This window comes from Microcebus murinus, chromosome 26 (assembly GCF_040939455.1).
Source record: "Microcebus murinus isolate Inina chromosome 26, M.murinus_Inina_mat1.0, whole genome shotgun sequence".
Classification (NCBI taxonomy): domain Eukaryota; kingdom Metazoa; phylum Chordata; class Mammalia; order Primates; family Cheirogaleidae; genus Microcebus; species Microcebus murinus.
This window is the reverse complement of record NC_134129.1, coordinates 17222263-17246880: the sequence shown is the minus strand read 5'-3', so window position 1 is coordinate 17246880 and position 24618 is coordinate 17222263. Positions and strand designations below refer to the sequence as shown.

Genomic DNA, 24618 nt, shown 5'->3' with positions numbered 1-24618 from the left:
AGGTGGTGCTTCCGGGTCGTAGTCATTCTGAGCCCGCATCTGGGTGACTCCTGGGCGGCCGAGCGGCTGTCCGCTCCCCTCCCCCTTCTGCGGTCCTGCGCGCTTTTTTTTTTTTGTTTCCCCCTCCCTGCCCCCTCTCGAGTCCGCTTCCGGCCTTCTGTCCCTGGTCGCCTGGGCTCGCCTCGCAGTCGCCTGCCGCTGTCGTCGGGAGGTGGGTGAGGTGATGGCAGAAAACCCCGTTTTTGCCCCCTGCACACCCACCGCGCGGCCGTCCGCTACTTTTCCGCCTTCCGCCATTTTCTTGCCCGTGAGGCGGGCAGACCCGCGCCTCGGCTCTGCGGCTGCTGAGCGCGGGTGCGGGGAGAGGCGAGGCCGCGTTTGCAGGGGGTGCGGATGGGAGAAGCCCGCGGCGACGCATCTGTGCGGGGGTGTAGCTCGGCCCCGGCCTGGGAGGTGGCAGGGCGGGCGGGGATGGAGTGCAGTCGTCGACCGCACGGGCCCGCGAGGCTGCAGTCCGGTTTTTTGAGTTTTTTTTTTAATTAAGGGATTAAAATGGCATCGTCTAACGGGGCCTGGGGACAGCCTCTTTCTGGTGTTTCTAGGAAAGATGCTTTGTGGGAAATAAGAGGATTTCTTTTTTTTTTTTTTCCCCCTAACGCAGTTTTAGGATAAAAGTAGTTTTTTTCAGCAGGCTCCATCCATCCATGAATTCAGATTGCCCTTTTTTATTGCTTTTTTTTTCTGTCCGGAGGATTGGCATGCAGTAGGCCTCTGGTGACGGCTTGTTGACGAAATGAGTTATGGAAGGCCCCAGTTGTTATCATTGCGTATGCCATTTTGCAAATTGTTTTTAAAACGAGAGTCATTATGGTCCCATGTAAACATGCTGTGAAATACGCAGTTATCTGTTGGTCTCTTAAGTCCCGAGTTATGGGTTAGGAAAAAAAAAAACTAAATAAAAAAATATATTCTTGGAATATGATGCTTTTTTTCCCCTTCATATTCTTGAGGAGGAGGCGAAGTTTGGAGGATGCCGCATGTGCTGTTAGCTTTGCACCGCAGGAAGAAGGATATGACATCTTTGTTATTCCATTTTTTTGGAATATTGATTTGTGGGAGGGGTTGCACGTTTCCTGATGATTATTTCATTTTTTAAAATGGAAGCCCAGAAATACCTTGAGATTTTTCCTCTTCTATTTTGGGGAATTATCCTAAACATTGGGCATAGATTTCTGAAAGGAGCAAAGCGTGGGTAATGTGGAATAAACCAGCTTCAGGAAGAAGAATATGTCTGTTGTTTTATTGATGTCTTTTTACATCTTGATATTAATCAGCTGATAATTACAAAACACCTATGCTTTTTCAGTAAAGGGACCTAACATGAATAATCAGTCCCAAGTTAGTTAGTTAGGTCTGTTAGTTAGCTATTTTTATTTTGTCGAGTACTTAAGGTGTTAGTAATGTTTAGTAAATATTTGTTGATTGATAGCCATGTAGGCTAGTAGTTTTACTGTATCATACATTTTCTTGATTTACTTTGGCCTATGTCGTGATAGTTTCTAATGCTTAATATAAATGTTTTTGATACAGGAAAGATGAATGGGAGGGCTGATTTTCAAGAGCCGAAAGCAGAAGTTCCAAGACCAATTCCCTGTAATTATCTGTTATGTATTTATAATTAGAAGTACTTTCTATGTAAAGGGAGTTTCACTGCCTTGAGTAACAGGAGCAGGTGGGCTGGTTTCAAGCACATGTCACCTGTGTAGTCGCCTAGGGCCCCGCACTTGGTTTAATGCTGTAATGCTACCATCTTGAAATTTTTAATAATTTGAACAAGGGGTCTCACATTTTATTTTCAGTTTGCGGTGGGCCCAGCACATTATGTAGCCAGCCTTCACTAAGAGGTAGTATTAATAGCACTAATTTCTGTTTTAAGTCAAAGTTTGTTAGATGTTTACAAGCCTATTGTTTCATTACTTGATTAAAAAAAAATACTAGATATATCTTGTTAATATTTAGACTGAGCTAATTTTTCAGACTTTGTTTTATTATGGGTATTTTAATGTTTTCTGATTTTCCTTGGTAAAAAGACATAGGGGCTGATTACATTCCAACAGAGGAAGAAAGAAGAGTCTTCGCAGAGTGCAATGATGAAAGCTTTTGGTTCAGATGTGAGTTCAATTTTCTAATCAACATGATTTGATCCAAAATTTATACCTGAAATTTTGACCTGAATTTGTACCTGAAATTATAATGACATCATACAGAACGAATTGGCAAACTTTTGGCATAGTATGGTTGTTGTTAGAAGAGATTAAGGAGCTAGAAGGAATTATATACATTTTAAAGTAATTATTTCCAGAATATGTTTTTAAAACCATGAGGTAATTTTGTCAGTAATAGTAATAGCTAGCATTTATTGAGTATACGTGGATCATACAAAAACAACCTAAAAAGGTTGATAACTGTTACCCTCACTTTACAGATAAAAGAATTGAGGATTAAATAAGTTACGTAGTGTTAACACAGGTGGTAAGTCATGGTGTTTGGACTTAAAGCCCAGGTCTGTCTGAAACAGAAGCTTGGGATTTTCACTCTTATACTTTTTTTTTTTTTTTGAGACAGAGTCTCGCTTTGTTGCCCAGGCTAGAGTGAGTGCCGTGGCGTCAGCCTAGCTCACAGCAACCTCAAACTCCTGGGCTCGAGTGATCCTTCTGCCTCAGCCTCCTGGGTAGCTGGGACTACAGGCATGCGCCACCATGCCCGGCTAATTTTTTATATATATATCAGTTGGCCAATTAATTTCTTTCTATTTATAGTAGAGACGGGGTCTCGCTCTTGCTCAGGCTGGTTTTGAACTCCTGACCTTGAGCAATCCGCCCGCCTCGGCCTCCCAAGAGCTAGGATTACAGGCGTGAGCCACAGCGCCCGGCCTACTCTTATACTTTTAACCATTACATAATAAGAACAGGTTCCCATTTTATTACCATTGTGAAATGTTATTACACTACAGCTTTTGATTTCTGACAAGAGACCTTATATATCAAGATTTTATTTTTTAAATACAGAGAATGTTGGAAGCAATACATAAAATATCTTATTTTTGAACAAAACCCTAGTAGTCCTTCACCTGGAAACTGTAGTCCTTTCAGATAAGATGATTCTAACAAAAAGGCAAGGAATGTTTAAAAAAAAAAAAAGGGCAACTTAAACACTTAAGAGGATGTACGTTTTCATCAGTCAGCCTGGTATATATATATGCTTATAATTTGCAAGGTACTGTGCTTGAAAGATAAGTTTAATGAAACATAGTCTTTGTCTTCAAGTAGTTTTAAGATGTATTTGAGACAAAGCTAACACATGAACCAGAAAAAGATAAAGTGTATAGCTGCAATAAGAATTTTAAAAAGAGATTAATTAATTAGAATCGAATTAGATAAAAAAGGCTTCATTAAGTAAATGAGATTTTAGTAACTAATAGGACTGTAGGTAAATGAAGAGGAAAGGTGGAGAAGCTTTTATTTTTTTTTTTTTTTTGCTGGGCTTTAGGAGTCTAATTTTTTTGTGGTTTTTTTTTTTTTTTTTTTTTTTTTTTTTTTTTTTTGAGACAGAGTCTCGCTTTGTTGCCCAGGCTAGAGTGAGTGCCGTGGCGTCAGCCTAGCTCACAGCAACCTCAGACTCCTGGGCTCAAGCAATCCTCCTGCCTCAGCCTCCCGAGTAACTGGCATGGAGAAGCTTTTAGATAAAAGAAATAGGCCAGGCACCATGGCTCATGCCTGTGATCCCAGTACATTGGGAGGCCAAGGTGAGAGGATCACTTGAGGCCAGAAGTTCTCCACCAGCTTGAGCAATTAGTGAGACTTCTTCTCTACAAAAAAAAATTTAAAAATTAGCTGGGTTTGGTGGTGTATACCTGTAGTCCAAGCTACTTGGTGGAAGACTGAGGCAGGAGGATCTCTTGAGCCCAGGAGTTGGAGGTTGCAGTGAGCTATGATGATGCCACTGTAGCCTGGGAAACAGAGCAAGACCACATCTCAAAAAAATAAAAGTAACAAGAACAAAAAAGAAAGGAATAGTGAGCAAAGGCAAAGTCTATAATAACTTGATCACTGTTAGATCCTTGCAGTTGAACAGATTAGAACAGAGGCCTTTCATTGAGGGTAGAACATAAAACACCACAGTGAGGAGTTAACGGTTTGACTCATTATGTATTTTAGGTTCCTGGGCCAAGGGGATGATTGGTAAGGTTTCTTAAAGGAAGATTACTTAGCAGTGTGCAGGGTAGGTTAGGAGGATGAGAAGTTGTACTTGGAGAAATCTGTTAGGAGCTTTTCGCAACAACCCAGGCATACAGTCATCAAGGAGATGTGGTTGGTTGATTAATAGTGTCATTTGGACTGGAAAAGAAGATGAGCTGGCAATGAAAGATTTTTTAAAGGACATACAAAGTGGATTTTTAAAAAGATTGACTAAGGGGGAATAAAGGAAAGGTAAGAGTCAAGTATTAGCTTCACGATATCCAGCTTAGGAGACTGGCAACAGTGTTGATTAAAAGGTTCAGTTAGAGTTGTTTTTGGAGGGGGAAACCAGTTTAGCTTGGACGTTTTGAGTTCATAGTGTAACATTTGATTGTGGAAGGTCTGTAAGCAACTAGAGAGAGAAGCAAAGGTATACTTGAGAAATTAGGGTGGGTTGTGTAGTTGTGTTGGTGAATTCACCTAGGAATTAAGTGTGGAGATAAAAACATAAAACTGATAGTAGTATCTGTGACATGATTAATATTCAGGAATGATGGAATAAATGGTAAAGGTTTGGGTGGTACCCATGGATAAGAGAGCAAGTGATGCTAAAAGAATCAACAAAAACCAAGAGCAGTAAGAAGATAATAGGAGCTTTAATAGACGCTTTGCCGTTTTATCCTTTCTCTAATATTTAGAGACTTACAGGTGTTTTAAGCTATTAATAGAAAGAACCTGAGTCAGAATTACGTAATAATGCACACCTCCAGTTGAGAGTAATTTAGATGCTTAGTCATCACGAATCAAGGACTTATAAAAATTTTGGGTGGCTCATAGAATAGGAATAATTTCTGAGCGAACTCAGCTATATTGTGACAACAGATTTTTTTTTTTTTAATCTTTGAGGATTGCATAGGATGGTAGATAGGATAAAATGATCTATTTTCAAGTCTTGATGACACAAGATTAAAAGACAAGTCTGGTAGACGAGGTTTAGGATTGTTGTAATGTTAGGCTGATGTCTAAATAGATACTAAGGTGTCCAGATTTATTTCTGGCTGATAAATTTATGCTGTTGTACACGTTTAGCATTCTAAATTGCTGTAACAGCATTATGATGTGATTGTTCAGGGCTTCATGTTACAATTCTTGAACCAAGCTGAACGAGAAAAATGATTGCAAATGGTACTAAGGCTGTAATTAAAAGGGACTTGTCTTTTGAAAAACCTTAAATGATAGTATATGAAGGCATTCTAACCAACATTAAAGACACCACTTTTCCAGCAAAGGTAAAATTTGTTAGTAGGATGCCATGAATTCAAACCATAGGGTTTGTGCAAATTGTGTCTGATAGCAAAGCTAATGCCCTACTCTAAAGTTAGGGATTTTAATCATGAAATTTCTCTAATAATTCAAATGCCTTAATTACATTGGTTCTTAAAATGCCCATGCATAGTTTAGACCAGATTTGAGCTAAAGATATGAGCTGTAGCCCATAGACCAAATGTTTGTTTATGCATGAAGAATTGTTTTTGAATCTTAAAATGGTTGGGAAAAAAATCAAAGGAGGAAGAAGATGTTGTTACTGTGAAAATTACATGAAATTCATATTTTTGTGTGCCTAAATAAAGATTTATTGGAACACAGTTATGTTCATTTGTTTCTGTATTGTTTCTGGGTGCTTTCATTTTAAAATGGCAGTTGAGTAATTGGGACGACTGAGTGGCCCACAGAACCCAAAATATTTACCATCTTGCTCCTTATAGAGCATGTTTGCGCTGGTCTGGAATAGCACTGTCCAGTGTAGCAGCCACCAGCCTCAGGTAGCTATTTATATTTAAAATAATTTACAGTGAAGGGATACAAAGCAAAATCAGGAAAAGAAAAGGGAGCATGGAGTGAAGTCTAGAGGAGAACTGGCACAGGCTTCCAAGAGTCTTCTCAGTGGATGCACTGAGTCACCCACAAAGGATGTGTTTAATTTCTTCAACAGGTAGTTACAACATGTATGAAGTGTTATCTACCAGGGAAGCTCATTAGAGACTCAGCGCCCATGGTTTTTATTGGGGGCTGGACACATTGGCACTCTCAGCCTAGCAGGTATCAAAATTCCAGACTCCTGGAAGGAAAGAATGAACTGTAGTATTTGTAGACAGTCCAGGAGCAGTGAGCCATTTACTTATACCAGTGTAGGGAACTCTACCAGTCAAGTTCCCAGACCAAGTTGCTTATAAGATTTCTCAGCCAAAGACCAACTCCCTTCATTGCAGAAAATTCTGTTAGTACTAGTATAGAAAACAGTGATTCATAACTTTTTAAGTTATAATTTCTTTTGAGATTATGATGAGAGTTTTATATTTTTCACTCTGGGTTATAGGCAATATATATATAGATGTAATATTGTATTGTTTTAAGGAGTTAACTGGTTTAGAAGAAAGAAGTTAGTATTTAAAATGCATGCTTTTTTATTCTTGCCCCGGCTACCATTTGATTAGAGTCAAATACATTTTGTATTGTGATTCACACAATGTAATACAGAGCTTAAAAGCTTGAGATCCGGTGTCAGACAGATTTCTGTTAGAATATGGGACCTGCCATCAAACTAGCTGGCCTTGAGCAAATTATTTAACATCTCTAAGCTTTCCTTTCCTTATCTTTAAAAGTGTGGTAATATAATCTACTCTAGAGAAATGTGGTAAAAAGCAAATGAGATAATGTGGAATTTAATCATTACTCCATAGTGGCTTTTATTTGTAATTCTTGCCTTTCCCTCCTTGATTTTTTTTTTTTTTTTTTTTTTTGCCTAACTTGAGAAGTAACATTGAGTTACTTTTTTTTTTTTTTTTAATTTTCTATTTTTAGTAGAGACAGATCTCGCTCTTGCTCAGGCTGGTCTGGAACTCCTGAGCTCAAATGGTCCACCCATCTTGGCCTCCCAGAGTGCTAGGATTTATAGGCGTGAGCCACCATGCCTGGCCACTTTGAGTTACTTTTACTGTGTTATCTTAATGATATTAATAAATGGCTGGCTATTTTGGAGCCAAAATCTAGATGGCTCTTGAATTACATTGCTTAGTATTTTGTGATGTTTTCTGAATTTTAAAATGCTGCTTTAATTTTTCCACTGTGTATACAGTACAACTTTAAAAAATGGAACAATCTCTTAAAAGTCTTAGTTGCGTAATATATTTCCTAGATGGTTTTGCTGATACTCATTTGTCTCCTAATGAACTTAAGACAAAATCTTTTCCTTTTATTGATGTTGACAAGTTCTTGTTTCTCCTTTAGCTGTGCCTTTGGCTGCAACAAGTATGTTGATTACTCAAGGATTAATTAGTAAAGGTAAATATTTAAACTTTGAATTCATTTAACATTTTGTACACCATGTTTGTTATCTTCCTGATTTTTAGATAAAGCAAGGATAATGTATTAAACATTATCATTGATGAATTTCTACAATATTAAGAGATTTTTGTCTCCATGGATCCACTGACTCAAATATGATTTGAGAATTTGATGCCCTCCTACACTAATAGCACTGTTAACAATCTATAAGAGCAAGAAAAATAATTAAAAACCTGGAGATGGCTTGTTGGGAGGACGAGAGGCAAACCTGGTGTAGGTGGGCCAACAATAACACCGTCACTTAGGAGCTTGTTAGAAATAGAAATTCATGGGACCCATCTCAGACCTTCCAAGTCAAAATCTCTGAGGTGGAGCCCTGGAATCTGTATTTTAACAAACCCCAAGTGATTCTTATGTGCTGCTTTAATGATCAGTAGCTCCCTAAACTAGCTTTGTCTTATCACCTGTGGGTCTGTCATTGTGCCACTGTACTCCAGCCTGGGTGACGGAGTGAGACCCTGTCTCTAAAGAATATAAAATAAATAAATAAAAATAAATCACCTAGGGGGATGAACATAGATGAGTTCGCATTTTTTTAAAAAAATTAGAATGTCAGAGGTCTGGCAGGTAATCTATTTTTAATAAGCCCCTAAGGAAACTTTTCTTGTCCTAAATTCTTTTGGCTCGGTTAGTACAGTGTGTTCATGTAGAATTGAGTTTAGATTAAGTATTCATTTTAACAGCCTCTGCATTTTAAAATTTAGTGGCATAAGCAGTAGAGTTGCTCATTACATTTACTTCATGAACGGTGTGCCTGGTAATGGGAAGGTGTCCCAGAAAAGGGTGGTGATCTTAAGGATGCCCTGGAATCTTGTTTTAATTAACTAGCTCTTCTAAAAATGTGACTGTGATAGCGAGTTTTAGCCTTTTCACATTAGCAGTAGGAAGTACGGAACTTAGTCATCACACAACCAATTGATAAAAGTAGTTTTGGAGGTTAATGGGAGGATTTCAGGTGGTAAAAATTTGTTTTTTAAGAAACATCCAAAGAACTTCATTACAGTGTGCTACACCATGACAAAAACCTTAAATGTGCAATCAAGTCAAGATATATATATGCAGATATCTATATACATGGATATAGGTATACACTTGTATGTCCTTTAAGTTATTTGATAGAGTGAGATTGATTCTGGTATTGTGAAAAAAACAAAACAAAACATTTTAATCATGTTACCTTGCAGGAAAAACTGGCAACAGGGAGTTATGAATGGAGAAATTAGGGTGCCTATTATTCTGCCTGAACTGAACTCATTTTTCACAAAACCAACTCCAATCTTCCCTCATGTCTGAATGGCATGCTATCATCCAGGAAATAGACATCATCCTTCACTTTTATCCCTTATCTGCCTTGTCCCATTAATGTCTTTTCTCTTCCAGCTCTTAAATGTCTCTGTAAATTGTCTGCCTCCATCTGGACTATAATTAATACAACCATGCAAAGGGTATTACATTAACCTTTAACAAATCTGTTTGCCTCCATTCTGGCTACTTCTTAGGAAAACAGGCTGTCTAGTACCTGACAGACGACATACATAGTGCATGTCCGTAGTAGTAAATACTCAAATGTTTGAGTGGATCAGTAGCAACTGTCACATTTTATTCTGTTTATCTTATTTCCCTCTCTAGACTGTGCACTCCATGAGGGTAAAGAGAGTGTTTTGTTTACTGTTACATCTGTACTACCTAATATGTAGTGCCTTTATGTTGTAAGTTATAAACATAACTACTTGGTGACAGAATGAGGGAACAACTTTTTGGTTATAAATGCAGATATTCTTATCTCTTCCTTTTTCCCTTCCTTATCATCCCAGTGGTATAAATGAACTGATGCTAACAGCACAGATTAGTACAAAGTCATATATTTAAGTGTTCTTTAAACATTGTTTGTGAGATTCGCCCAGTCATATGCTGGAACTGCCTTGTGCCAGCTCCTGAGAACTGATCGTTACATTTTCTGGAACTTTGGCAAGCTGATATACTGTGGAAATAGATAGACATTAAAATCAGAGCTTTTTATATGGAGAGCTGTTTTACCAACATACCACTGGATTCATCCACATTGTTGCGTGTAGTTGTAGATCATATATTGTTGCCAAATATACGCCATATATTTTGCCATATAGTTTCCTGCTGTGTGAATGTATCATACACCCTGCTGTATGTTGGCAATTGGTAGTTTCCAAATTTGACTATTAAAATTAGGCCAGTAGCAGTGGTTCACACCTGTAATCCTAGCTCTCTGGGAGGCTAAGGTGGGAGGTTCGCCTGATGTCAGAAATTCAAGACCAGTCTCAGCAAGAGTAAGACCCCATCTCTACAAAAATTAGAAAAAATTAGCCAGCTGTAGTGGCATGTGCCTGTAATCCAGCTACTCAGGAGGCTGGGGCAGGAGGATCACTTGGGCCCAGGAGTTTGAAGTTGCAGTAAGCTGTGATGAGCCATTGTACTCTAGCCCCGGGGACAGAGCAAGACCCTGTCTCAAACAAGACAATTAGTTGTGTCATGAATACAGTGTCTCTTGGTAAACAGTGTCTCTTGGTAATCTGGGTCATAGATTATGTATATATATATATATATATATATGTGTATATTCAGCATTAGTAGATACTGCCAAACTATTTGAACCAATCAACTATATTCTCACTAATACTAGCTATTTTTGTCTTATGTTACAGTCATTGTGGTGCATGAACAGTGCTATTGATTACATCGTGGTTTTAATTTGCATCTCCTTGTGACTAATGAAGTTGAGGACCTTTTCTTTTATTCATACCCCATTTGAAAATACCATTTTTTGTGAATTATCTGTTCAGGTCTGTTGTCCATTTTTCCATTAGATTGTCTGTTTTCTGGTTGGTTTTGTGAGAGTTGTGTGTGTATTTTGGAATGAGTCTTCTGTCAGATATGTGCATTGTGATTATTTTTTTTTCACTCTGTTTAACTGTATTTCTTAATGTTAAGAGTCCAGTTTATTAGATTTCTGTATTCTGATGAGTGCTTTTTGTAGACTCTTTAAGATCTTTGTCTATTCCAAGAACACAAATGTGGTCTGTACATGTCTTCTCCTGTAAGCTTTTTAAATTTCTATATCTAAAATTTTAAGCCATCTGGAATTATTTTTGAATATTATGTGGGGTTGGATCAAGGTACACTTCCCCTCTTAGGGATATGTAATATGTAATTGACTCAACACAGCATTTTGAAAGGACTTAACCATTCATGTAATAGTGTTGCCTTTTCCATAAATCAAGTGTCTGTACTTGTGTGAATCCATTTCTGGACTCTCTTCTAGTTTTGGTCAGTTTACCTATTGTCCTTATACCAGACTTTTTAAAATTACTACAGCTTTATCATATAGGTCTTGCTAGCTGTGGTAGTCAGTTCCCCAGTATTATTCTTCAATATTGCCTTGGTCCTTTGTGTTTCTACATGATTTTTAGGATAAGATTTTCAAGTTTTACAAAACTTTGATTTTAATTGGGATTGCATTGTATTTATAGATGAATTTGTGGAGAATTGCCATCCTTTTAGTAGTCTTTCAATTCATGTGCATGGTGTATTTCTTCATTTATTTAGCTTTCATTTCTCTCAGTAACTTGTGGCTTTCAGTGTAGAGATCTTTCATATCTTTTATTAGCTTTGTTGCTGGGTCCTGGATGTGTTTTTGGTGCTATAATTAATTGTATCTTTTAAAAATGTTTGGGTTTTTTTGTATGTTGTTGATATAGAGAAACAGTTTTTATTTTTTATCTAGACTTTGTATCAAATGATCTTTCCAAATTCACCTATTGTAATAGTTTGTAGAGTCTTTTAGAGTTTCTTCATATTTCTGTTGATACTATATTCAGTTGCTTCTCTCTTTTAAATAGCATAGAGTTCTCTAGGGTCTTGGAAAGAGCTAATATTATCAGGTAATATTTAAAGGTAGTCTTTACTGATTTTTCCTTTTTCAACAAAGTTACTCAGAAATACTTAATTTTTTTTCTTTAGGAATACTTTCAAGTCATCCCAAATATGGTTCCATCCCTAAACTTATATGTAAGTATGAATAACACTATAGTTTTCTTAGCCTTTTTTACTTAAAAGTCATTAATTTTGTCAGATATTTTGTCATATATTAGTTATGTGGTTATTTTTTCTAACAAATCTGAAAAGTTTAAGCTGTTCATTAAATGGACTATGGATATTTTGTTGTTAACATTGAAATCATTACTTCAAAGAGGCATTTTTTTCTCTTTATAATAGAGCTATTAATTTGAGATTATTTTGTAAAGATATGTATTTGAAAATAAATTTTTGGTCTACGTGCAGATACTCTGATTAATCAAAACGATATTTAAAACTAAGCTTAATATTTAAAAAGAAATCCCTTTAGTTTGCATTTCGCAGTATGGTTAATAGAAAAAGAAGCTAAATCATTCTTTTAAAAGAAGTGAAATCTTTCAGATTAGCCTGTCTTTTGTGTTGAAAACAATTACATGATGCAGTAATTTCCACATTTCAGTTATGCTCCATAATTTATTATTTTAAGGGATTTGTTGCATCTAATTTATTTTTAAAATAATTTTGTGAAATTGGCTGGGTGATTAATTTCCCATTTTACAGGAAAATTCCCAAAGCCCTGTGATTAGGCTAGAATTAGATTCCTCATCTATTACTCTTTTCGTTATACCTTTACCACATCTTTTCCTGTATATAATTAATAAGTAGTTAGTAAATTAGACTTGATATATTTATAACAACTTAATTTTGGCTTATTTTAGGAAAGTGAATTATATCCATAGAATCTTTCTGTGAACTCTGAGTCTGATTTAATTGTGGTACTTTTGCCATTATTTCAGGAAATCTCAGTCTTTCTAAACCAAACACATATTTAGAATCACACTTATTAAAAAATGTTCTTCTAGAAAATATTTTTGTCTAAAAGGCATGTTCAGTCACACTTTTTGTTTACTTTTACAAATAAGTCGCTTGTATCATGGGATACTTTGCTGGAAAGCTTTCGTACGTGAAAACTTGCCAAGAGAAGTTCAAGAATCTTGAAAATTCCCCTCTTGGAGAAGCTTTACGATCAGGACAAGCACGGCGATCTTCACCAACTGGGTATGCCAGATTCTGATCTTTACTTAAGGTTTTTAATTTTTAAGAACCAATTAGATACTGCTATAATTCAGAGCTTGAAACATTGCCTGAGTCACCATTGGAAGCTCGCCATTTGCTGTAGGCTAAAGGTAACTTACTTTAAAAAGTGACGCGAGAAGCCGGGCGCGGTGGCTCACGCCTGTAATCCTAGCTCTTGGGAGGCCGAGGCGGGCGGATTGCTCGAGGTCAGGAGTTCAAAACCAGCCTGAGCAAGAGTGAGACCCCGTCTCTACTATAAATAGAAAGAAATTAATTGGCCAACTAATATATATACAAAAAATTAGCCGGGCATGGTGGCGAATGCCTGTAGTCCCAGCTACTTGGGAGGCTGAGGCAGCAGGATTGCTTGAGCCAGGAGTTTGAGGTTGCTGTGAGCTAGGCTGACGCCACGGCACTCACTCTAGCCTGGGCAACAAAGCGAGACTCTGTCTCAAAAAAAAAAAAAAAAAAAAAAAAAAAAAAAAAAAGTGACGCGAGACTTGGCTACCGTTGTTTTAGAAATAGAATGACGTCTTATTGGGAGTACATGTCCTAGAATAAAGGATCTCATCTTGATTATGTTCAGCAAGCAGCCTTTGGTTACTGTGTTGTGGACTTTTCTTTGAATTCACAAATTGTATCAATTCCATCTCTTAACGGTTTCCAACTTTTCATTTTAATGCTTCTTAAATAAATGGTAGGGAATATGAGTTGAAATAGTAGAGCAATGAATTGAAGAAAATACTTGCTTAATTTTCTTGGAGATAAATAGTTACATTGATGTTTGTTATGATAATCTGGCTTCATATTAGGAATAATAGTTAATTCTTGATTAAATAATTTCAAAACTCAACTGGTACCCGAATACATTTCTAGTATAAATTGGGATAAGTATTTCACATAGTATTTTGTCAACATACATTGGGATTTATAACATTTGGAATCCTTTGAATTTTCCTATTACGTTCTATAAATCTAGCCAAAATGAAAACCAAAAACTATAGGCACAAAGTTGTTTAAAACTTTACTCTTAATAGAGAAAATTTACTTTTAATAAAGAAGAACTGTGATCAACCTTAAACTGTGAAGGGGGAGTGAGTGGTTAACTAAGTTATATGTGTTAAGGGAACATTGTAAAGGTACTTAAAAATCTGATTATGAAGTTGATGAAGCAACATGAAGAAATACTTCTTATAAACTGAATGGGTAGAATATGAAATTATTTATATATAAATTAAATTATATATAATTTCATGTAAAATATGAAATTATTTATATATGTAAATTACTTATATATATAACTTGTAAAAATATGAGAAGATTTATGGGGTTTTCTCTCCCCTTATTCCAAGCTTTCTGTAATGTGGTAATATTACTTGTAATTGAAATAAAAAGAAAAAACGCTTTTAAAAACTTTGAAATGTTAAAAATCTTGGACTTCTAAGTTCAATAAATAAAACAATGTTTAAGCTCTTTCTGGTTTTCTTCAGATTGTGATTTGTTTGGTTTTTATATTGTAAGTATAGATAAATGAATCTTGATAGGTAGCTAAATAAATAATAAGGAAATTAAGTAGATTGGTAGATAAATGGCGATGTCATAAATGGGAAGCAATGTAGGACCTCATGAGAGATATAGTATTACTTGTATCTGTTTTAGTAAATTAGTGTTTATGTAGACTCCTACCTGTGGAAGTAAATTCACAACTGATATGGGAAATGGACATATTTATTGAAATTAGACCTGATCTGAAGTACTTTTTTCCCAGGAACTTTAAAACACATTAAAATGGTCTCTTGGCCAGGCGCGGTGGCTCACGCCTGTAATCCTAGCACTCTCGGAGGCCGAGGCGGGCGGATTGCTCAAGGTCAGGGGTTCGAAACCACCCTGAGCAAGAGCGAGACCCCATCTCTACTATAAATAGAAAGAAATTAATTGGCTAACTAATATATATATAGAAAAAATTAGCCGGGCATGGTGGCGCATGCCTGTAGTCCCAGCTACTCGGGAGGCTGAGGCAGGAGGATCGCTTGAGCCCAGGAGTTGGAGGTTGCTGTGAGCTAGGCTGACGCCACGGCACTCACTAGTGAGACTCTGTCTCAAAAAAAAAAAAAAAAAAAAAAAAAAAAAATCGGCCTCTAAAGCCTATTATTTAGTAAGTTGAATATACATTTTCTATTTCTCCATATTAAGAGTAATAATTTTTAAGTAGTATAAGTGGGCCAGGACATTTTTTAAATGTTTCTGTGGCATAAAGAAATAGCCTTGATTTTATTGCTTATAACTGGATAACTTGTTTTCATACCTTAGCACTTTAAGGTATAGGCAACGACTCATATATCTTATACGATATGATTTTCTTTTACAGGCATTATTCCCGAAAGTCAAAATACGACTCAAATGTGAGTGGTCAGTCATCTCTCGTGACATCCCCAGCAGCAGACAACGTCGAAAGAGAGATGCTTCCTCGTTATGAGCCCGTTCCCTTCAGTGCGTCTATGAATGAGTCCACTCCCACTGGTATTACTGACCATATTGCCCAAGGTAGAAACTTCTCTTGAAATGAATTTCAGCATTTTATGGTCCAGAGTATGTATAAACTTTATTTGATGGCCTTTTCTACTGGGTATCACCTGTATGTCCCACCATCAGCTGTCAGCCTAAACTCGTCCATCAGCCTAAACTGAGCATGTTTGTTCATGTGTTTTCTTCTTTCATACATTCAACTTTTCTCGAGGACAAGTTAGGTGTCAGGCACCCTTGCTAGGTATGGAAGACATAAAGATAAATTAGACTGGCTTCTCGTCCCTGAAAAATCTCTCAGTCTGTTAGCAGATGCAGAAATATAAGGATAAATTACTAATACGTCCCAGTAATTGAAAATACTAACACACGTGGAATTAGTGAAGAATTGATAAATTATGCCTCAGGGAGTAGAGGCTTCAAACAGCTTTTTAAAAAGATTACATTTGATAGGCTGGTTTTAAAGGCTTTCAGCTTCCTTGTCTGTAATGTAAGAAAAATAATAACTTACCTGCCTTACAGAACCGTTGTCAAGTGAGAAAATTCCTGTGATAATGCTTTGTGAGATTTGTGTAAATACTAGCTTTGAAGATGATGCATGTAAGTGAAACAACATCAATTTTGGATTAAGGTCTGGATTTGAATCATGATTGGCATTTGCTAACTGGGACCTTGGGCAAGTAAATGTACTTTATGATCTTTTAGTTTCTTGATCTCTTCCGTGGAAATTATAATCTCTGTCTTAAAGAACTGTGGGAATCAGATGAAATAATCAGCAGCAAAGCCCAGCAAGTAGAAATAGACTTTTTCAAAGCATTAGTCTCTTTCCTTCTTTAGTCTAGTTTGCAGTATAAGCTGAGATATTAGAAATAGGAGGTACAAGTCTACAATTCCTTATCTAAAATCCTAAAATCCAGAAAGCTTTGAAAACCAAAAGTTTTGTTCTGTTTTTAATAATTAAACTAGTAGTAAAATATGACATGAACTTGTTCGGCAGCAAACCCTGACCTAAACTGACATAAGTTATATAGTTATTGTTTACTTTACCTAATAAGACTTTTCCTTTATTTCATTGTAGAAATATTAATGGATTTGCTTACTCATTGCTGCCCCAAACCTCTGAATTGATGGATATTAAGTAACATAAGGGCTATATACTTTAGTCTTTTTCTAAAATCCAAGAAACTCTGAATTGTGAAACATATCTGACCCTAATGGTTTGAATGAGGGATTGTGGGCCTCTGTAGAGTACACTCTTTAAATCATAAAAATTAAATGAAATTAAAAATTCAGTTTCTCAGTTGCTTTGGTGGCATCTCAGTTGCTCAGCAGTCACATGTTGTAGTGGCTACCATGTTGGACAGTGCCGACATAGAACAGTCTCGTCATTGCTGGAAGTTACGTTGGACAACACTACTTTAGAGCAAGAGTTGGGGCAAAGGGGTAGATAGTACCTTGCAGAAAATAAAAGACAGGAGAGAATGGAAGTTCAGATTATTAAACAGTTCGGTTGAAAGTTTGGAGAGTCTTTTAATCCTCAACTTTTTTTTTTTCCCCCGAGATAGTTGGAAACAAAGACAACATCAGATTAGTCAGAAAGGGAAGCGGGTGGCAAGTAGGCACATTAGGGAGAGGGCAGTTACAGTCACTGTCTTATCTCCATAGGCAGCTGTCCTTGTCTCTCACTGTGTCTCATTTTCACAGTGTCACATTCAGTCCATTTCTGTACAGCAGTCCACCCTTATCCATAGGGGGCACGTTCCTAGACCCCCATTGGGTGCTTGACCCCGCAGATATTACTAAACGCTGTATATGCTATGTTTTTTCCATCCGATAACCTAGATTGTTACTAAGTGACTACCAGGCGTGTAGTATAGACAGTGTGGACAAAGGGATGATTCACAGTCTGTGCAGATGGAGCAGAACTGAGTGAGATTTCATCGCGCCACTCAGAGCGGCGTGCATTTTAAAACTTACGAATTGCTCATTTCTGGAATTTTTCACTTAATATTTTTGGACTGTTGTTGACCTCTGGTAACTGCAACCGGGGAAATCGAAACCACAGATACAGGAGGGGGGACTACTGTATTCTAGACTTGCACCAACTCTTCCCTTGTAATGACTTCCATCTTTCCTGCCATTTGCGTTAGAAAATTCCATGTTATATAATTTTCCCACACAAAAGCAAACAAACAAAAAGCCCCTTGGTCTCTACCCAGAGACTGTAGCAAGGCCCAGGTTTTATCATATAATTTCACGCCCTCCCTAGCAGCCAGCCGTCCTTCGCTGCTCTGCTCTCTGCTCCCCTCTCCAAATCCAGCCTGCCGCTCTGTCGCTGCTCGCCACGTGGGCCGGCAGTGGCCTCCTTTTGCTTTGCCTCAGAGACTGTCCTCTTACCAGGCCACCGTCTCCTTCTGTTTAAGTCCTACTTTTGCCATCTTTAGTTCTGCTTGCTTTTACCAGGAATCCAAAGAGATACTAATCTTTTAAAGTAGAAAAGCACTCCTTTGTAGCTGCTATGAGACTTAAGAGTTTATTACAGTTAAATTTAAATCAATGCTGTTTTACATTTCTTTATTCCTTCCAGTTCTTTTTAACCTTCCCCAAGTAGTAAATCGTGTTCTCTATACAATTGTAGGATATTGTCATTTGGCTTTTGTAAGTGGAAAAAAATTCTCCCCAATCTTCTAATTTTTATTTTCATTCATTTATCACAATTTTAGAACACTAAAATACTGTTCTTTTGGATAAGAAAAAGTATTATTAGACCTGGAAGGAACTTCAGAGATAATCTGGTCAAGCTACCGTATTTCACAATGGAGAAAACCAGGATTCAGGGAAGCTTAGTGATTTGCCCAAGGACATTCTTAGTGATTTGCCCAAGGACGTTCACTGATGGTCAGCATAGTGGTGACAAAAACCCGGGGCTCCTTCGCACTGTCTCCCTCAGATAGTGTGATGCATGCTGTCTCCTTCAGAATTGTTAAAATACCATGTATGGTGAAGGGAAATGCATTCAGTAATTACTTATTACTAATGAAATGTAAAGTGCTTTAAGCCCAGTAGGTGGTTATAATATTTTTCTTTGCATTCTTTTCTCAGCAAGAAAAATTTCGTTTTCAGCCATGGTATAGTGGTAGAAGTAATTAAGAGAAATCCTCTTTGCTTTGTATTAGTAATAGTATACATTTAGTAAAATAAAAGATTATAGTTGAAAACATGTATAGTTATTTTGCTTAGAAAATTCTGATTATTCACTGGGATTTTACCTTTGAGTTCCAAATAAGGACCACTTAACAAAAATTGTTTTTTAAAAAATTACTTATTAATGTGATTATATTATTAGAGTGATCTGTCCAGTTTGTATGGCTTATTGAAAACCTCTTTGAAAAAATACTACTTTTGGCGTAGTGTCTAAGACTTTGTAAATTAAGTAGTAGGTCACTGAATGTTTTGTTAGCATAAGTTGATTTCTTTAATAATGTTTATATGGGCTGGGTGGGGGGGTGGCTCACATCTCTAATCTCAGCACTTTGGGAGGCTGAGGTGGAAGGATCTCTTGAGGCCAGGAGTTCGAGACCAACCTGGGCAACAAAGTGAGACCCCCATCTCTACAAAAAAAAAGCTAAAAATCAGCCAGGTGTGGTGGAACGCACCTGTCGTCCCAGCTACTCTGGAGTTTGAGGTCACAGTGAACTGTGATTACGCTGCTGCACGCAGCCTGGGCGACAAAGTGAGACCCTGTCTCAAAAATTAAATAAAAAAAAATGTATATGGCCTTTTGTGCTGTTTATATGTTTTATAAACTGTTTAATATTTGATCCTGTCAACCAGTGATAAGAATGACCACTATTTTCACATTGGTATTTGACTCTGATCATATATAAAATGTTCACACTTGGGCACTCTTTGTGAGAGATAAAGAATAAATGCTGATGCTCAGGCCAAAATTATATTAGTAGTTGGTACTTCTGCCTCAGTGGTGCACCCATTTGATTAAATTGAAAATGATCCATGCTCTGATTAAAGACTATTTTATACTTTTCAGTAATTATTTTAAGTATTTTTGTTTCAATTCCATAAATAAGGTAAAATCAGTGATTTTTAAAAATAGCTGGTGGTGTTTGCTTGCATATAGAGTCTGTGCTTATAGGAAAATTTAACTATGGAAATATTACTAAATAAAATCTACACTATGTAAGTTATATTCAGTTGTCACCTGTAGAATATATTTCTCTTTAATTCCATATACAGCATGAAGAACTTATTATTTTAAGATATTAGCATTTTAATGAGCTTAAATGCTACTATTATGTATTATGATACCCATTCTTCTACCCATTTTAGTTTTTAAAATTTTTGATGTTGATTTCTATTTTTAGAAATAAAAGCTTTTAAAAGTGTAAGAGGAAGTAGATTTTACTTTTATAATTACAGTATAGTACCTTTGTAATAGTGGTAATAATTTGATCCTTTATTTCACTTTATTCTATTTTGATTATAGGATAAGGAACATTTCTAAAATTTAGTTGCTTTAGATTTATCCAAATCCTTTTTTATCACCCCTTATTAACTGTTTGTTGTTTTAGGACCTGATCCCAACCTTGAAGAAAGTCCTAAAAGAAAGAGTATTACATATGAGGAATTAAGGAATAAGAACAGAGAGTCATATGAAGTAACTTTAACACAAAAGACTGACCCCTCAGTCAGGCCTATGCAGGAAAAAGTGCCAAAAAAAGAAGGTATGATAGTTTAGTCTGAATCACTTTATGCTTTAGGATTGGAAACTAAACAATTAGTATAAACATTAATTATATTAATATGTGGTTTAATTCTTTAAGCAGTTAACCAAAGTAAAAAATTTTAAAAAGAATAGTTATTTCACAGTTATCAGTTCTTCCGTTTGTAAGATGTTCCAAAGGCTATTTTGTGTTAGAAAATAGTGGAGTCCAAATAGTAAGGTTTAAGTCAGTGAGACTAGTTTTGTAATACAAGGTAGAAGTTATACACCCATTTGGCTGTTTTTCCCTTGTAACAAATTACCTAGGGGACTGCGGGAGGCCGGAGGTTGACAGTGGCTGCAATGCCACTTCTGGCAGAACCACAGAGTCATGAGTAATGAGATTGATTTTTCCTGTACATTTGTGAAATTGGAAGAATTACGTATCTTACAAACCAGCTTTCAAAGCATTACCAAAAGAGGAATTTGACTTCTTTTTTTTTTTTTTTTAAATAGTACCTTATCCTTATAAGTAATCATAAATTTTAAAACCACGGCTTCTTTTAAGTTCTTTTGGCACAGCTATACATTGCCCAAGGTAAATTTTCTGACACAGAAGTTTGCCTCTAAAGGAAGAGGGCATGTTTTGAATAGGGTTTTGTAGCTATTTCAGCATAGAATTTTATGATTTCTCTCTTAAGGAATTTCAGAGGATGTGTCATTGTTTCAAGGTTTTCTATTTACTGCTTTAAAAATCAAAGGAAGGAAAAGGTCTTTTGGTACCTTCCTGAAAGTCATATACCACAAGGAATGCAAAAATACATAAAAATCCTTAGTATTTGTTATTGTAATCATTCTTTAGAGCTAATTTTATTTCTAATTGTTGTTTCATTTAGAATTGTTTTTATAGCAATGATAGGTAATAGCTGTGTCATATTACTGATGTAAAAAAATCTAGCTTTGAAATAGATTTGTAATCTACCATATTTGTTAATGTTTGTTATTTAAAAACACTTAGCATAAACTTTTCACATCCAGTGGCCATTATTCTGTGATATGTAAAGACTTACTGGTACTTTGTTCTGCTGATTAATTTGAGGACTTAGACTGTAAGCTCCCTGAGAGCAGAAAGTAGTATTTTTCTCATTTTTATAATTTTTCTGTGTCTGCACAGCATAGTACGTTGTGCTGCATCTGCAATGGAATGTTTTGATTGGGGCTTTTATAGTAATAGATTGAGAAAAGGAAATGTGTTAAATTTTTAGCATTTGCTGGATTTTGACATTTGCGATTTCGACTGAACAGTCTTGAAGTTCTGTTGCGTGACACAGTAATGTGAAACTAATTTTTTTTGTAGAGGAAAGCTATTTTTTTGTGCTTTATATAATTTAAAGAAAAGACCTGTTATGAAATAGTTCAGTGATTTTTCTAGAATGTTCTTGAATCCAGTCAGAAAATGTTGCTTAAAGTTTTCAACTTTAGCTTATGGTTGATACTTGTGTAATTACAAATTAAAACTGAGAAATTTTTAAAACCCAAGCACATACTCCATTAGCTGTCAGAGCAATGTCACTACATATCAAGTAGCTTCTAGAAAACTCTACCCATATACTCATGAGGGCACAAGAGCAGGGGAAAAGGCAAAATGTATGGGAAAAGGGTATATAATGTCTTGTATAATTATTAAATAGTTTTGACTTAATGAAATCTCTAAAAGGGTCCACACTGTGATAAGCTTATTTTCATTGCTGTGTTTACTTGGGTCTTCTGAAGAATTTTAATTTGCAGATGAAGGCTATATGGAAGAGAAGCCAAAAATTGAAAGAATAGACAAGACAGTGAAGCATGTTTCAAATCAGGAATATTGGAAACTTTCCTTCTCATAGTAGTAGTACAGCTCATGGGAGAAAAGATTGAATTAACCACAACCTCAAGACTTGACCATTTCTCTTACTATATTTTTTTGTGTGAAAAACATAATTCAAATGTGTGTTGTTATTTTTATTTCCTAGCAATTGTTTTTTTTGTATATGCTATATTATATACCACGCTTGCTTAGGTAGTATGGTTAAGTTGTAAAGACACCCAGGCTTTGGGCCTAAACAGACCTTTGTTCAAATCACAGTTCTACTTGTTAGGGCTTATACCTTGGGCAAGTTACTAATCTGTTTTCTCACCCTTGAAATGGGAATTACATTTACTTTGTCAGGTTGTGATGGGGATCAAGTATTTATGTAAAGTTCTTGATGCAGAGCATTTGTAGTTGTGTCCAACCTCCAATTCACAAAAGTCTAGCCAGCCACTTTTTATAATTACACTTTGACTCTCATGTGCTTTTATTCAAATGGAAGAGAAACATAACTTTCATCATAACATCAAACTTAAAATAGTGTCTTTTACTTACTACTATTTGGAATCATCAACTATTTGTGCTTTTTTCCTAGTCAAAGTAAACAAATATGGAGATACTTGGGATGAGTGAAAAATTACACCAGTGGACCTGCTGGAGGAGTTTCAGTATCCAGCTTCATCTAGGTGGTCACGAATACCTGCATGCTTTGAGTCAGCAGTCTTCATAAACACATTTAAAATAAGATCCTGGGTTTTGTGCTTTGACTTATTATGATGTTTTTAAAAACAGATTTAGTGTTACTATTGTGTAAATGTACTCACCTTGGGAACTATATAAATGATGGATGATACCATGATTTATACAGTTTGTGAAATCATTTTAAGTTACAGGTCAGAGATACTCTTGTAACTATTAAGAGATTGTAATGCTCTGGAATCAGCATATGTGAAAATATTCTCTGCATGTTGAATTGGGATGGGGGGGGAACAAGCATAATTTTAAGTGCTAAGCTTTACATCAAAAAAGTATTTAAAAGCCTTTCTTCATATTTGCTGTATTGACGTTTATGACAAATAAAATGTAAAGGAACACGCAACAGCTCTCATCTTCATTGATTTTATGGTTTTATTGTTTGCAATTTGTTGATAAATATTTTTGTTTGTTTTGGCCACCAGCCTGTATGTTGGTAAATATTTTTAAGTACAATTATAAGTAAGTGGTGTTTTGTAGGGATAGGAAAAGTCATCTATATGTGAATATTTAATAATGATATGGTAAATGTGAAAGTGCAGTTAGCCTTTAAAAAAGATGTTAAAAAAAATTTGCAGATTCAAAGCGCTAGAAATTTGGTGTACAGTTGGCTATTCATATCTGTGGATTTAGCCAAGCCGCTTCAAACAATATGGATGGTTGCCTCTACTGAATGCACGCAGACTTTGGTTTCTTGTCCTTATTGTCTAAACCAGTGGACCCCAACCTTTTTTGACACCAGGGACTGGTTTCATGGAAGACAGTTTTTCCACGGACAGAGGGGGGGACAGGTGAGGGCAGGGGCGTTGGGTCCCGGCTTTGGCTCCACCTCAGATCATTAGGTGTTGGATTCTCACCGGGAATGTACACCCTGGATCCTTCAAATGTGCAGTTAGCAGTGGGGTGTGTGCCTGTGCAGGTTCTTTCCAGTCTGCTTGGAACTTGGGGATGGCAGCTCTCTACAATACGGCATAATGACTATTCATATAGCATTTACATTATATTAGGTATTACAAATAATCTAGAGATGGTTTAAAATACATGGGAGGATGTGTGTAGGTTGTATGCAAATACTGCACTGTATTATAAAAGGGACTTGAGCATCAATGGATTTTGGTATCCTTGGGGGTCCAGGAACAAATCTGTGGATGCCAAGGGACAACTGTACTTCCTTTCTGACCTAATGTTTGCTCCTGATTCAGGTGCATCGAAAATGAAATTGTGGTCTCGTCTGAATTATACTTATCCATATTAAATTTCTACCAGAAACATGTTTTAATTAACTATTGCTGCAAATCATCGGCAGAACCTAGTGCTTAAAGCAGCGGTCATTTAGTATCTCTCAGTTTGCTGTGAGTTGGGAATTAAGGAGTCAGCGGAGTGATTGGGCTCTGGGTCCCTTGCGTTTGCAGTCAGGTGCTGACCAAGCTGCAGCAGAGGAGCCCTAGAGCAGCGGGGACCTGGCCGGGACGCGCCTCTCTTCATTTGATTCCAGGACTGTGCCATCTCTGTCTCCCTGTGGATTAGTTTGGGCTTCCTCCCAGCATGCTGTGCTCAGAGCAATCATACACTCTATTTTTTTGAGACAGAGTCTCACTCTGTTGCCCAAGCTAGAGTGCCATGGCTGTCAGCCTAGCTCACAGCAACCTCAAACTCCTGGGCTCAAGCGATCCTCCTGCCTCAGCCTCCCCAGTAACTGGGACTACAGGCATGCGCCACCATGCCCAGCTAATTATATTTTTTTATATATATATATATATATATATATATATATATATATATATATATATATATATTAGTTGGCCAATTAATTTCTTTCCATTTATAGTAGAGACTGGGTCTCGCTCTTGCTTATGCTGGTCTCAAACTCCTGACCTTGAGTGATCCTCCCGTCTCGGCCTCCCAGAGTGCTAAGATTATAGGCGTGAGCCACTGCATCCGGCCCAAATACTCTTTATAAAAGAGTACTTAGGGCTCTACCGTGAGTGTCCAGCAAGCATGTCGAA

The 24618-nt window shown here is 36.6% G+C and overlaps 1 protein-coding gene across 4 annotated transcripts; it reads left to right on the top strand.

Moving 5' to 3' along the window:
• On the top strand, positions 1-22958 carry OCIAD1 (OCIA domain containing 1). Of its 4 annotated transcripts, none has more exons than XM_012768741.3 (9): positions 3-211; positions 1591-1653; positions 2091-2171; positions 7527-7580; positions 11637-11684; positions 12614-12749; positions 15136-15311; positions 19880-20032; positions 22455-22958. In XM_012768741.3, exons 2-9 carry the CDS (start codon positions 1596-1598, stop codon positions 22490-22492), a joined length of 744 nt encoding a protein of 247 aa, XP_012624195.1. In that variant the 5' UTR covers positions 3-211; positions 1591-1595; the 3' UTR covers positions 22493-22958. The 4 variants fall into 4 exon arrangements, with proteins under 4 accessions (XP_012624198.1, XP_012624199.1, XP_012624195.1 ...); XM_012768742.3 differs by lacking the exon at positions 3-211 and adding an exon at positions 336-354; XM_012768744.3 differs by lacking the exon at positions 19880-20032 and having other exon boundaries at positions 1-211.
• The last annotated feature ends 1660 nt before the right edge of the window (positions 22959-24618 follow it).

What these genes read in the sequence shown, in the direction of transcription:
- OCIAD1 (XM_012768741.3), top strand. Translation starts at nt 1,596, where the DNA reads ATGAATGGGAGGGCTGATTTTCAAGAGCCGAAAGCAGAAGTTCCAAGA. An exon ending in TCAAGGATTAATTAGTAAAG is followed by an intron (nt 7,581 to 11,636) that starts GTAAATATTTAA and finishes TTTTTTCTTTAG; the next exon opens with GAATACTTTCAAGTCATCCC. An exon ending in TACTGACCATATTGCCCAAG is followed by an intron (nt 15,312 to 19,879) that starts GTAGAAACTTCT and finishes TTGTTGTTTTAG; the next exon opens with GACCTGATCCCAACCTTGAA.